This window comes from Pezoporus wallicus, unplaced genomic scaffold (genome assembly GCF_028554395.1).
Source record: "Pezoporus wallicus isolate ANWC-B61680 ecotype Strahan unplaced genomic scaffold, APGP_CSIRO_Pwel_v1 contig_7731, whole genome shotgun sequence".
NCBI classification, from domain to species: domain Eukaryota; kingdom Metazoa; phylum Chordata; class Aves; order Psittaciformes; family Psittacidae; genus Pezoporus; species Pezoporus wallicus.
Genome location: NW_026635361.1, coordinates 226,184 through 240,023, shown reverse-complemented (window position 1 = coordinate 240,023; position 13,840 = coordinate 226,184). Strand labels below are relative to the sequence as shown.

At 42.5% G+C, this 13,840-nt stretch overlaps 1 protein-coding gene across 10 annotated transcripts in view; it reads left to right on the top strand.

Moving 5' to 3' along the window:
* MYO9A (myosin IXA) overlaps positions 1 to 13,840 on the top strand; it is a 191,382-nt gene that overhangs the window by 67,645 nt on the left and 109,897 nt on the right. For 9 of the 10 annotated variants that reach the window (XM_057420638.1, XM_057420688.1, XM_057420654.1 and 6 more), the window contains exons 4-7: positions 2,532 to 2,594; positions 3,863 to 3,962; positions 6,649 to 6,705; positions 10,528 to 10,625. In XM_057420638.1, the coding sequence (XP_057276621.1) occupies positions 2,532 to 2,594; positions 3,863 to 3,962; positions 6,649 to 6,705; positions 10,528 to 10,625 (318 nt within the window). The remainder of the gene's footprint in view (positions 1 to 2,531; positions 2,595 to 3,862; positions 3,963 to 6,648; positions 6,706 to 10,527; positions 10,626 to 13,840) is intronic. The other variant, XM_057420679.1, reaches the window with a different exon arrangement.

The following is a 13,840-nucleotide window of genomic DNA, read 5'->3' as shown; positions in this document are numbered from 1 at the left end:
CCCATAAAGCTGTCCTAATTTATGATGTCCTCTTCGATGATAAGCGAGTTCTGGAGGAAGGTCTTTGCAACCTCCTCCTCGCTCCTCCTAAGATGATCAAAAGCCTCAAGATCTGACACGCTCCATAAATTGCAGAAGAGCCAGATAGGAGACATTTTAATTAAAAGCAGCAGTGCCCTGGTGTAATGGTAACTCTGTGCAGTGGCATGAGGCTGTATCTCAAATAACATGAGCTGGTGCTCTCAAACACGCCGTGCTGAGGAGTTTCGTGTCTTGGTGTTTGTATATGAAATTTAGTCTGGGATTTCAGATGATGGTACCTAGGATGTTAAGTACAGGCTTTGTAGCAGGCTTAAAGGAGTATTTTGCACAAAATCGTACTCTCAGAACTCCTTTTCTTTACTCTTAAAGATAGGTTTGATGGAATTTGCAGTAGTAAACAAAGAAAACATTTGGAGACATCCACTTTTTTATCCTTCCATTGGTTTTCCTTTTCACTATCCTGTTACAAGAAGGGGTACACGTTCCTCTTGAAATGCGCATTCACTCTTGCCTTTGCACTAGGCAAGTAGAATTTCACCAGAACACCATTTTAGTTGCATCGACTGAAAGAAAAAAAAAAGGAAAAAAGAAAAAAATTGCCCTGATTTAAAAAGTGTCTAGAGCAGATGACTTCCCAAAGACATCTTCAACCTAAATGAGAGTGATTTTCTAGGGGGGGGAGTCTATAATAAGGGCAGAAACCACAGGGGAAGGCATGAAATGTTGAGGCTGGTGGACGTGATCCGAATTGTCATACAGCAGTGTGCTGAGCTACTACCCAGGGGTGGGAGTGGTATCTGGGACACCCTGATGCCTTCTTCATTTATGTGCTCAAAAACCTTGCAATGGGTATATGGCGTGGCTTGGAATTTAAAAACTAGTTCCAGGTTAGGAAGTACATACAAGAAACCTCCTGTCAGTAAGGAATATCCATAGGTTGTCTTCAGCTTCCTCACAGAGAATACACAAGAACAAACCTTTTTGATGCACATCATACAGAGGAATAGCACTGCTTTGCTGTCCTTCCTTTACTCCTGCCATGCGGCAAGATCAGCAACCTCTTGGGGGTTGGATATGCCATTTCATAGAACCACAGACTAGTTTGGGCCCACCTTGGAAGGGACCTTAGAGCTCATTGAGTCCCAACCCCTGCCACAGGCAGGGACCCCTTCCACTAGAGCAGCTTGCTCCAAGCCCTGTGTCCAACCTGGCCTTGAACACTGCCAGGGATGGGGCAGCCACAGCTTCTCTGGGCACCCTGTGCCAGCGCCTCAGCACCCTCCCAGGGAAGAGCTTCTGCCTAAGAGCTCATCTCAGTCTCCCCTCTGGCAGGTTCAAGCCATTCCCCTTGGCCTGTCCCTACATCCCTTGTCCCAAGCCCCTCTCCAGGTTTCCTGCAGCCCCTTCAGGCACTGGAGCTGCTCTCAGGTCTCCCCTTCAGGAGCCTTCTCTTCTCCAGGCTGCCCCAGCCCAGCTCTCTCAGCCTGGCTCCAGAGCAGAGCTGCTCCCACCCTCTGATCCAGCTCTCCTACCTCTTCTAGCAGCCTCTCCTATGAGCGGCTGTAAAAGTTGTCACTAATCTGCAGCAGCACAGGGTTTATTTTGCTTGACTCTTCAGTGGAAAGAGAGACAATTACTGGGATGTAAGTCATAAACAGGTCTGGAGACTGGTGGAGACACAAGCGTAGAGGCACTTCCCTGTCCTCCCATGCCTGATGTTCAGTGGGTTCCTTGATTCATATGGGGCTGCTAATGTTATGGCCACGTCACTGGGCATCTGGAGCTGGAAAAGCACAGCTACGTCATCAAAACTCTGGTTTCTAAATCCCTATCATTACTGGTTGGGATTGTTTGGAAGAAAAAACCTGTTGAAGCTTGTTTTAGCTGTACAAGCTTGAAGATAAGTATTTAATATATAAATGAAGCATGGTTGTTGTGGAGGCTCTTAGGAGAAAATGTAAACTCCAGTCAGGGGCTTTTGCAATTGTTTGTTTTTTAACTGTAGCCACAAGTTTACAGCCTGGGTTTTTGTTGGGAAGTGCCTCTTCTGGAAGAGGGAATGGTGACTTGGGGGGCGATTCTGCAGATGGTTGTGATCCTGCAAACCTTTGCACCCAGGTCTGTTTCCTGCGTGCAGATGCTTCATCTGCAAGCGGCTCTGTTTTGCTGGCTTTGGATTAAATAGGTACCCAAGAGTCTTGGTTGCTGTCAGCATTTCCCCCTATGCTCCCTGCCCATAGGCTAATGCATCTGAGATCATGTTTTTCATATCCAAGTTAGTGTTGGCTTTGTATCAAACCAAAAAAAAACTCAAAAGCCAAACATAATATTGGGCTTGTTCTGCCTAGGAAGAAATTTATATAACTAAGTGAAACAAGGCTCAAACTTCTGATTTCTGTGCGCACCAAGCCTGACAAGTCCAGGTAAAGCTGCGTTCATTTCAGTCAAATGGTGGGTCAATGAATAATGCTTTTATTTTGGCCTTTCAGAGCTTATGTGGAGAAGTACCTCCTGGAGAAATCAAGACTAGTCTATCAGGAGCACAATGAACGGTAGGTGCCGGGATTTTGCTTGCAGGGTTGGTTTTGAGTTCTCTATGTGCCGATAGTGTGGCACTGAGAGCTTAAACCCTTGTTTTAAGGGAAGCTGGCCCTAAGGGTCAGGAATTTCATGGTCCTAACCCTGTGCTTCAGAGATAAATGATACATTTTATATTTTGCTGTTTCGGGAGGAATGTGCTAACCAGGGAAAACAAGCCCCATTATTTTATTGATAGTCCTTGACTTATATTTTGCATTCTCTTCATGAGTCATGTCATGTGGAATACTACATACCATTTGTTTCCTTGTGCAACTCATAAGCTATTTAATACAGAATTTGGGGGTGGAGATGGTATTTTGGTTCTGTTTTACAGTTCTTTACACATTGAAGCCATCAGAAGGGCCTCTAGAGAAAGCGAAAACTATATAGACACAAATGTAAGCGCATTGTTCTTTCCTAATTGCAACATTGGAGTTGTTACATGCTTCTCTCTCAGCGCTTATGACTCTCATTTTAAGTAAATTTGCTGCTTCTGGTTGTCTTTGAACCTTTGGCACTTCTTTGTTTCCCTTTTGAGACAGATGTATGAGAAGTTTTCTTGAATGCTCATGAGCCTATCCCAACGTTAAATAGCCCCTTCAGCCTCGACAAATGTACTCTTGGGTGTTGCAAGATGATTAAACTTGGTTCCTCTTGGAAAAGATCCAGCATAAAAGCAGATTTAAGTTTAGAACTGCTGCTACACTTTTAGTGTTAAGCTGTGCTAGAGGTGTCTCGAAGTGAAACACAAGTGTCACTGGGCTGGGTTTAGTATTGATAATATTCAAGTATTTTGAATACTAGAGTAGTCATGAAAATTGAGGCTTTTTCCACTGTCTTACGGAACTGCAACTGCAAAATCATTGCTTTTTAGATGATAATAAGGTATTAAAAATAATCGTCATCATTTCTGCATTGCAAGGAAATACGTTGGTTTGATTCTAATCAGCGTGTAGGCATTGCACATGTTTCTGAAGGAAAAAGTGGTGATGTCAGGAATTCTTTAAGCACATTCTAGGCCAGTGGATGTCCTTGGATGGCAAAGAGGGTTCTCATTCTCCATTACTTCATTTCATCTTTTACATCACGGCAAAGTGATGTAAAAGTGGCTCCATTTCCAGTGTTCAGGCCTGAGTTTGGAAGCTGGAAAATCCGGTTCTGAGGTTCACATGCGCTTCTCTGCTGAACACTGCTGTTTAGTTTGAAGTCTAACATCTTTCTTTCTTGTATTTGTCACCAGGAACTACCATGTATTTTATTACCTCCTGGCAGGAGCAAGCGAGGAAGAGAGATCAGCATTCCATCTGAAGCAGCCTGAGGAATATCATTACCTCAACCAGGTGGGAATACTGTACAGGAACCTATTACGTGGTCTTGCCTTTTCTACTGCTGATATTTAATGCTAATAAAGAAAATGTGTGGAGTAGTAGACAACTAACAAATGAGTTGTCGTAATGCTTGACAGGTGGCCTTTCTCTTTGGAAATAATTCTGCTTTGGCAATCTGAACACTTGATAATATGACATAAAAATATCAACATGGGTATTTCCCATTTCTGTCCCCCAGCTGGGAAGCATGAAATACAGTGTGGGTTTAATTGTCAAAGGCAGAAATGGTAATGATTTACCTGTTATGTGTGTGGATGTCATCTAGGCATTAACATCTGTCTGCTGAGTAGGAGAAAAGGGGAAGATGTGTGATGATTCTAGCAGCTCTTCAGGGTATAACACCTTGCATGAGGTAGTCCTAATAATCCTCTAGCTCCATGGCTGGCAGTGAGCATGATCCTTTTATTTTAACAATAGAAGCTTAATCTCAAGAAAACCACAGCAACCACTGAAAATGTGGGAATTAAAAATGAGTGAGGAGTTACCAACGGCACAATAAGCTCATAGTTTGGAAAATGTGGTTTACTGCAAGTATTTAAGATGCGCTTGTCCACTGATGCTGGTGAATGGGGATTTTATTGCTTTTTGCTCAAAAGGAGAAAAAAAAGAGTAGGAATAAGTGGAAGAGTAGTTGTGTTATAACTGGATTTTTAACTAATTGCCATTTTCTTAGAGCTGGAACAAGATTTAACCCATAAAGTGGGGAGAAACTTGTGTGCGCAACTCAAATAGCCTTTAGTCTTCCTAGAAGTAGAATGTAACGCTGGAATATGCCTTAATTACCTGGGGCTTTATAAAGACCTTTTAAAGCAGGTTATCAAAGCCATAATGTATTGTGATATCAGCAACTCCCACCCACTCTTAGCAGCATCAGGAAATTTGCACAGATGAGTAACATACTCAGAGCTGAAGGCTTTTTGCTTGCCCTCATTGTGCCTCAGGCGTTAGCTGGAGAAAGTGGTGGGATCTGCTCGACCATCTGTGCTGCTGTTTTGCAGTGGGAAGGAGCCAAGATCGTTTGGATCCAGTGTTTTGGATTCACAGGTTTTGCTGGGCAATCCAATAGTTTTCTGTTTGTTGAAAACATTGCTTCTAATTAGAGTCCTTCTGGGGTTTTAATACCCCTTTAAGGGTGTTCATGTTTCAAGTCAAATTATAAATCCACGTAGAGTGTAGGACCAGTAAAAGTGAGATCATTTAGGCTGAAACGTATTTTAATCTAAATTAGGATGCTGTGGGCGAGTAGGCCAGAGAAGGATGCAGAGCTACATCCTGTGCATCAGGGAAGCAGACTCTGAACTTGCCTGAATAGTGTTTGGACAGTGGTGACAGCCTGAATTTTTAGGGATTTTATTACAATGATTTTAATATTTTTAATAATTAGTGTTAAAGAGATCATTTAACACTGACAGCCACGGGAAATGTCACCTTTAGATGTGTTCAGGGCATTGTTTTGTATTAAAACTGCCGTGACAGCTTTCCTGTGCCCTACAGGCAAAGAGGAGAAAGGAAAACAAGGAAAAAGAAGGAAGAAAAGGTAGTGGAGGAATGGGAAAAGAAAATTTGTAAGCATAAAAGGGGAAAAATTGTAAAATAACCCTTGAGCATTTGCAGTAGCTTCTTAAATGTGTGCTTGAAAAAACCCTTTTCCTTTAAAAAGGCCAAGAACGAGCTCAGAAATGAACCCGTAACTACAAATTAAATAGTAAAATGGAAAAGCTAGAAAATATTGACCCAGGCCCCTCAAGTCAAGCACTGACTTGGTCCTTGGGTCAAGCCCTATTTTTCTTCTCTCTGCTTCCTCAGCTCATTCCATGTTAAGCAAAACAAATGTGTGTTTTACAATGCAGATGAGAAATAATCTGTTCAGGTATTTCACCAAAATGGGATGGTTTTTTATGTTGATCTGTAAATGCAGGAATCAAGTTTGGAAAAAAAAACAGCTTTAATCCCCTGAGTTTGGACAGCTTCTCCATATTTCATACCAATGGCACGTGAACCTGCTGTTGTTGCCTACCCTGTAACTTGCTGACTGTTCTCTGTGACTTATTCACATTTAACCATATTGAAATCAGTGGTTTGCAGGATTAGACCCTTAGTTTAAGCTCATCGGGAGCTCTGGTGCGATGTGTCTCTCCCTCCTAGGACTGGTCACTGACACATGCTTTGACTTCTCTCAACTCCATCTCTGTCTGATTGGAAATAAAGATACTGATTCCTACAAAGCTTTCAAGTGTGGCTTTCTAATTGGTTGGAGGGTTGCACTTTTGCAGCACTTACATGTACCTAGAGCAGAGGTTGAGAACAGAAACCAAAGAATTCTGGTCTTCAGTGGGACTTTTTACATCAATAGCTCTTCAGCTCTGGGTAAACTAAAGGGTTCTCCAACCGTGGAGAAAAAGATCTTAAAATCCATAAAGCATGTGTCTTGAAAATACAGGAAGCAGGAATCAGAGCACCATGAATACAAAAGCATTATAAATCTTGCTTAAAACTAAACAAAAGTAAGGAGTGACTATCCAGAGTAACAACAGTTATTTTACTTGGAAGGTTGACGTTGGTGCCCTGGTTAAAGAGCAGGTTAGTGGGAGTTCTGTTTGGTCTGAACACTACTTAACCCAGTCTGCCTTGCTTTCAGATGACAAAGAAACCCCTCAGACAGAGCTGGGATGATTATTGCTATGACTCTGAGCCGGTCAGTACAAGTACCCGTGTCTTCTGTGTTGCTGGTGCAGGGCTGCTGCTGCTCACTTGATTTTGTTAGGTGCACCAAGACTTGAGCAGAAAACAAAGTCAGATTTGACCTGTTAACTACCTGCTCCCTTCCTCTGCCCTGCAGTGGTGTTGCTTGTGTATTAGCTCATGACAATACAGATGTGTTTCCCTTGCCCTTTTTCGGTTCCTTCCATCTGGAAAGCTTCAACAGTTGCATATAATAATCCAGTTTTAGCAAACTATGGGGGTTTTTCCTTCCTTCTTGATATAATACGTAATGATTTATAGAAATTGTGATACAGCAGCAATGTGAAAATGAAATTCCTTTCTGATAAAATAGCAATTCGATCTCTTGAAACCCATCAGTTCATGGTGGTTGTAGCAGTGTATCTGCTCTCCAGCTTCCAGAGGGGAAAAAAAAGGCAAACCCCAAAACATCTCCCTCAGCCATCTGGGAGAAAATCCAATCTTGGTATTATTGAGAATGCAAAACCCAGCCCTCCTCCTAAAATAGTTCTGGTGACGTGATCATCCTTTCCAAATGGATCAACCCAAAAAAGGGAATGGTGAAGCTTCTCCCCATTCCTCCTGTGTAACCGAGTTGGAGGCAGTGGCTTCAGTTGGTGACGTGCTCTGAGTGTCTGTGTGTCCCGTGATGGTCTCTGTTGGTTTTGTCTGGCATGGGGAAGCATGTTTCACATCAGCTGCATGTTGTTCCTGCTAATTTTGCCGTGTGCTTAATGGTTCTGAACTCTAGCTGATGCATCTGGAACAGTGAGAGGTAAAGTGTGAAGGGAGCTGGGTTTCACTTGGGCTAAATAAGCATCTTAACAGCATGAGTTCGCTGCAAAATCCTTAGGAGGGGGAGAGGGAAAAGGACTTTGACCCCTCAGGGTTTAAAATGTTGGCATCATTAATACATCAGCATCCCGAGAGGTCCTACAAGAGTGGGCAGTGAAGAGCAGATGTTTTTCCATGTATCTCAGTGCACTTCACGAAGTTGCAAAGACCTGAATCTCTTAAGGAATGGGTTAGGACAACTCACTGGTGGAATTCCAAAATAAAACAAATCCCAGATTCGATACTTTCTGCTGCAGGGGTCGATCGTGCCCTGACAGCTCAGGCTTTACCATGATACAGGTCCTTATTTTGCACAGCAAAACTGCGTGCCATTGCAATTTACTTGTATTTTATTCTTCCTGGGATCATTGTTGGTAATATTCGTGCTAAATCACATCTTGGCTTCAGTTGATTCGCTCTTAAGCATACCATGGACCTCTCCCCATAACCAGGGACTCAAGCCCCTGCAGAAATCTGCTTTATAAAGATGATATCCTCTTTGAACTTCCCCTAGAAATCCATGGGTTGCTCCAATGTAATGATAGTAAGGAGGGGACTTGCTTCTTCTGGGAAAGTAATTGCCCCGGCAGAATACGAATGACAAGTTTGGTCTGTGGGCATGGATTTTTCATGTTGTCTGCCCTACTATCCAAGAAACTCCTTTTTTTTATAATCATCATCCATTAGGAACCAGTACAGGGCTGAAACACTTACAGAAAGCATCCAGTTTTTAGCAGATAATTTGCAAAAGGCCTTTCCATGCAGATTAGTGAGTTTGGCAATTGTTATGTATTAATGAAATTGCTTTTAGCATAGATCATGCTACTTCTGAGTTGTCTGTGGGGTTTTGCTGTTGACTTATGCCTTAAGTTTGGCTGGTTGGCCAAGGTTGAGTTTAGGAGGGACACCTTCTTACCCTGATACTTTAGGGTGTAAATAACTACATTGCTCATGCTTGCTGATCTTACCAATACACAGTGTAGATGTCTTTGCTGCATTCCATTGGATATCATGTACAAACACCTTATACATCTCCTGAAAAGGGTAGTTTTTAATCATTTATTAATAAAAGGTGCAAGTGTCACACGCAGGCATGTTATTTTCTTGTTGCATTTAAGACCTGATGTTCCTTGATGCTGCGCGTGCTCTTTTACTGTTCAACATCTCTAAATTCACTTTGTCTATGCAGTATTAAATTGTTGTTGATAAAGCAATGTTTTCTTGACCAGTTGACCCTCTCTAGCTCTCAGTCGAGGGGACAGGGCAGTTGTGAGGATTCTCCTATATTGAAATATATATCTTAAACAAGAATCTCTCACTTAATCATCTCCTGCTGTAATGATGCTATGGAGTGGAATGAAAAACTCTATCACTGATAGAGTTGTGAGGCTTTCAATGTGGAAGACACAAAGCTGCTACTATAAAAGAACTTTATATGTTCTGTATATGTGATTAATTATATGTACTGTGAGTACAAGTGTCTTGTCAAGTAACAGTTGTCACCTTATGACTACTTGGTACCTGTTTAATGGCGTTCACTGTAGTATTCATATAACCCTGGTTAGTGCTGACTTCCAGAATTATCTGGGCAAAAGTTTTGGGCTAAAGTTTGTGCACACTTGCTCAGGGGGTAAATCTGATTTACAGGGAAATGACCAGAAGAAAATAGGTGGATACAGCTGCTCAATCAGTCGTCACCGCAACTGCAGCTATAGGTTTTAATTAACCTGTCTGGATTAACCTGTAGAAAGTCTCTGTCTAAGTGTTAGGAAAATGTTTGGAGGTTTAAAGTAGCACTGTATCATATGATGCCCAATAAACTCATTTTGATTCAGAGACTGGGAATTTTTATAGGCAGCAATGGGAGAAAGTGTTAAAGATGAGCTACAAAGTGAGAGGGAATAATCGGAATCATCCCATGGTGAGCCAAAGCAAAAGGAGCTTGGCATTAAGAGTTTATGTATTCATTTAAGGAGCATTTATGTTCCCTAAATATTGGGGCAGGAGAATGTTTATTGAGTTCAGAATGTCACTGGATTTTCATGAACGTATCAGTGAGTGCTGTCAGGTTGGGATTACCTGAAACCCCCCACTGTTTGCACACATAAACGTGTACAGACATGGAAATAGAAAATGTGGGTTTCAAATTCTCCCAGTGCTCACAGTTTTAGAAAACTTCGTGGTACTTAGAATAAAGTTTGTGAAAAGTAGATATAAAACTTCCCTTTGCAGGACTTAATTCACTGATCTCTTACATGAAGTTATGTGAAGTCGCTGTTAAAACTGGATTTTGGAGAAGTTGTATCAACATAGTGCTCTCTGAGGTCAGGCTATTGAAACCAAACCACAGCAGGGGGTTGGAACTGGATGGTCTTTAAGGTCCTTTCCAACCCAAACCGGTCTATGATTTATGGAGGAGATGCAGTGTCCTTTGGAAGACTGTCTCACTGTGCTGGATGAAAATGCAAAACCATTTGTGTATGTGATGAATAATACTGTGTTGAAATTTGCGATCTGGTCAGCTTTTCCCTAGAGTCCTTGTAGAAGCAGATTCTCCTCAAAAGCTTCATTTCAATTAAAAAATAAAATTAAATTAAAAATCAAACTTTAAAAAAGAATCTTTTCAAAAATCCAGCTTGTACGTTCTCTTTCTACTATTTAAAGACAGAAAAATCTGCCTTCCCACTGCAGATAATCCTGGTCCTTTGTGATGTTGCATGTGTGCTTCTTGCTTTACCTCTGAGTCTCCCTGGGCTGGGTGTTGGGTGTAATGAGCCACAGTTACTCCCCATAATGTCAGTGGGACCTTCTGGATATCTCATCTCCCAGTGCCAGCTTGGAAATGTTCTAGTTGCTGATAAAACGCATGGAAATAATATTTATGAAGTGTTGACTTGGCCATCTGGACCTGTTCTCATCTTAATGACTCTCAATGCTTACTCGTGCTGTTTGTACCCAACAGGACTGCTTTTCTGTGGAAGGGGAGGACTTGAAGCATGACTTTGAGCGCTTACAGCTAGCCATGGAGATGGTGGGGTTTCTTCCCAAGACTCGCAGACAGTGAGTTTAGTTTCCATATTAATAGCTTGAATATTATATTAATCATAGAATCACAGAATGGTTTAGGTTGGAAAGTTCCAGCCCTCTTGCCATGGGCAGGGACACCTCACACTAGACCAAGGCTCTGTCCAGCCTGGCCTTGAACACTGCCAAGGATGGGGCGCTCACCGCTTCTCTGGGCAACCTATGCCAGGGCCTCACCACCCTCAATAATCAGTGAGATAATTCACTTGACTTGAGCTAACATAACTGTGGTGCTCTATGTAAAATATCAAACTGGTGAGAAGGAGTAATTGGTGAGCTGCTGGCACAGGGTGCCCAGAGAAGCTGTGGCTGCCTCATCCCTGGCAGTGTTCAAGGCCAGGTTGGACACAGGGGCTTGGAGCAAGCTGCTCTAGTGGAAGGTGTCTCTGACCATGGCAGGGGATTGGAACTCGCTGAGCTTTAAGGTCTCTTCCCACCCAACCATTTGAACCGCTTGACCATTCATGCAGCAAACTGCCCGTTGTTACCGTAGTTGACAGTTGTCTTTATGCAAATGGAGCATTGGCAAGAAGTTGACAGCATGAATTGTCATGCCTTACTCTGCATGTCATGATTCCAGATCCTGGTTTAATCAGAAATCCTGATTATTAGTCACAATTAATCCTTCGCATATCATTCCTGATTCTGTAGACTCATTTCCAACTGGCCTTCATTCACTGACTCACTGGAAGTGCTGTTTGAAAAACTGGTTAGGTTGCAATAGCACCTTCCACTGACTGCAAGGAATTATGTGCTTCGTATGAGGGTTGTCTTCAACCAAAACCATAAATTAATTCCTCTCATGTTGATTATTGGCTTGAAAGTCTTGAGTAGGTTTGAATGAATTTAGCAGAAGAATTAACCTCAAAGTGAGTATGATTTTGACATCCCAAGTATTGCTGAAAATCACATCAGGAGCTGGAACACAGTGAGAAATCTTGTGCTTCTTTAAGTTAAAATGTTCAAACAAGAATTTAATGAACATGGTTCCTTTTTGACTGAAATCCTGGAGGTTTATGTGGGAAGAGAGAATTGCTGCTTTGTATTAATGGCACTTGAAACCCTGTTCATCACCTTGGGTAAATGACGTTTAAGGGTCTAATATATAATTATTACTTTTTTTAGTTTTCTTCTGGACTGGGTGGTTTACCTTCTAGGCTTTAAGCACCATTTTTCTTGCTTTTCAACATGTACCTGAGCCAGCAGTTAGAAGCAGTTAACTGTGAGAGGTTGTTCTGCCTTCTGCTCCACCAGGAGATTTTCACCCAGATGAGAATCATAGAATCCCAGACTGGCTTGGGTTGAAGGGACCTTAAAGCTCATCCAGTTCCAACCCCTGCCACAGGCAGGGACCCCTTCCACTAGAGCAGCTTGCTGCAAGCCCCTGTGTCCAACCTGGCCTTGAACACTGCCAGGGATGGGGCAGCCACAGCTTCTCTGGGCACCCTGTGCCAGCGCCTCAGCACCCTCCCAGGGAAGAGCTTCTGCCTAAGAGCTCATCTCAGTCTCCCCTGGTCCAGTTTGAACCCATCACCCCTTGTCCTATCACTGCAGTCCCTGATGAAGAATCTCTCTCCAGCATCCCTGTAGCCCCCTTCAGACCCTGGAAGCTGCTCTGAGGTCTCCATGCAACTTCTCTTCTCCAGGCTGAACAGCCCAAATGTTCTCAGCTTGTCTTTGTATGAATCTTTTCCATAAGCTCATCCTTGGAACAAATCAATTATGAAATTAAGACTGCTTTTTCTCTATCCATTCCACTCACATGGATACACCCACTTTTAACATCAATCTGTTCCATGTCAGCGTGCCTCCTTATCTTTCCAGAGTCAGGTTTGAACGACAGGGGTTTTCTAAAGCCTGCTCAGGGAGCAATAATGGAGTTTAACTGGCAGAGTGAAGCAATCAGTAATTGTCAGGACTGAGCAGAGTTGGATGTCACAGTAAATTCACAATTTTGATTTACTGTGCAATAACTTTTCTTGGCACACAAGATCTTGTATTTCTCTGAGTGGAGTTTGCTTGTCAGAAAATACAGAGGATTCTTTGCTATATGAACAGATTTGATCCGCTTGGTGTTGTATGACTCTAACACGAATAAATAACAACCTTCGGCTGAGTAAAGAAAGGAAGGACATTTTAAGTATTACCATACTTTATAAACGATTGCTTATAGCAAAAAATTGGGGTTCACCTTCGTGGAAGCAGTTACAGAAGTGAAATATTTGTAATAGTATCCTTGTAATTCATGATAAAGAATCAGTATCGCTATTTTAAAGATAAGCAAGGACTGGCTTGGAGAGGTGAAGGTGTCTTGTCCAGACAAGCTGGTGGCATGGCTAGGAATCAGATTTGTTTTCATTCATTTTTAGCTCCCCAGAGAATGCAGAACCAGGGACAAACAGGGTTTATAGCTGAAGTCAGCCATGACTTGATTGCCTCAAAGAACTATTTTTCTTTTGAGGAGTAAGGATCTAACTTTAAAATGACCAAATTTCCACACACACACCCCCCCCAAGGAAAAAATAAAATAAGAAAAATGAGCTGGATAGATTTACTTGACGTGTAACAGCTTTTCTCTGTCTCAGTATGCTTGTATGTTAAAAGCACTAAAAAGCACAAATGTTTTTTTTGCATAGGCTTCCTCCCTGGGACTAGATGTGAGAAGATATTAAATACGTGTGCCAGGGACTAAGGAGCTGGGTGTCTGAGTCCAATCTCCCCCTTAATTCAGGCAATTGCATGGTAGATATTTAATCTGGGTATCCTAGATCATTGGAAGATTTATTTTATTTCCTTATAATATGGGGTGCTATTTTATAGCCTTCCAGTGTCTGAAGGGAGCTACAAGGATGCTAGAGAGGGACTCTTCATCAGGGACTGTAGGGGTAGGACAAAGGGTGATGGGTTCAAACCAAAACAGGGGAAGTTCAGGTTAGATCTTAAGGCAGAAGCTCTTCCCTGTGAGGGTGCTGAGGCGCTGGCACAGGCTGCCCAGAGAAGCTGTGGCTGCCCCATCCCTGGCAGTGCTCAAGGCCAGGTTGGACACAGGGGCTTGGAGCAAGCTGCTCTAGTGGAAGGTGTCCCTGCCTGTGGCAGGGGCTGGAACTGCATGTTCTTAAGGTTCTTTCAAACCCAAACCAGTCTGGGATTCTATGATGTGTTAAATAATTTTCAGGAAAGCCATGGCAATG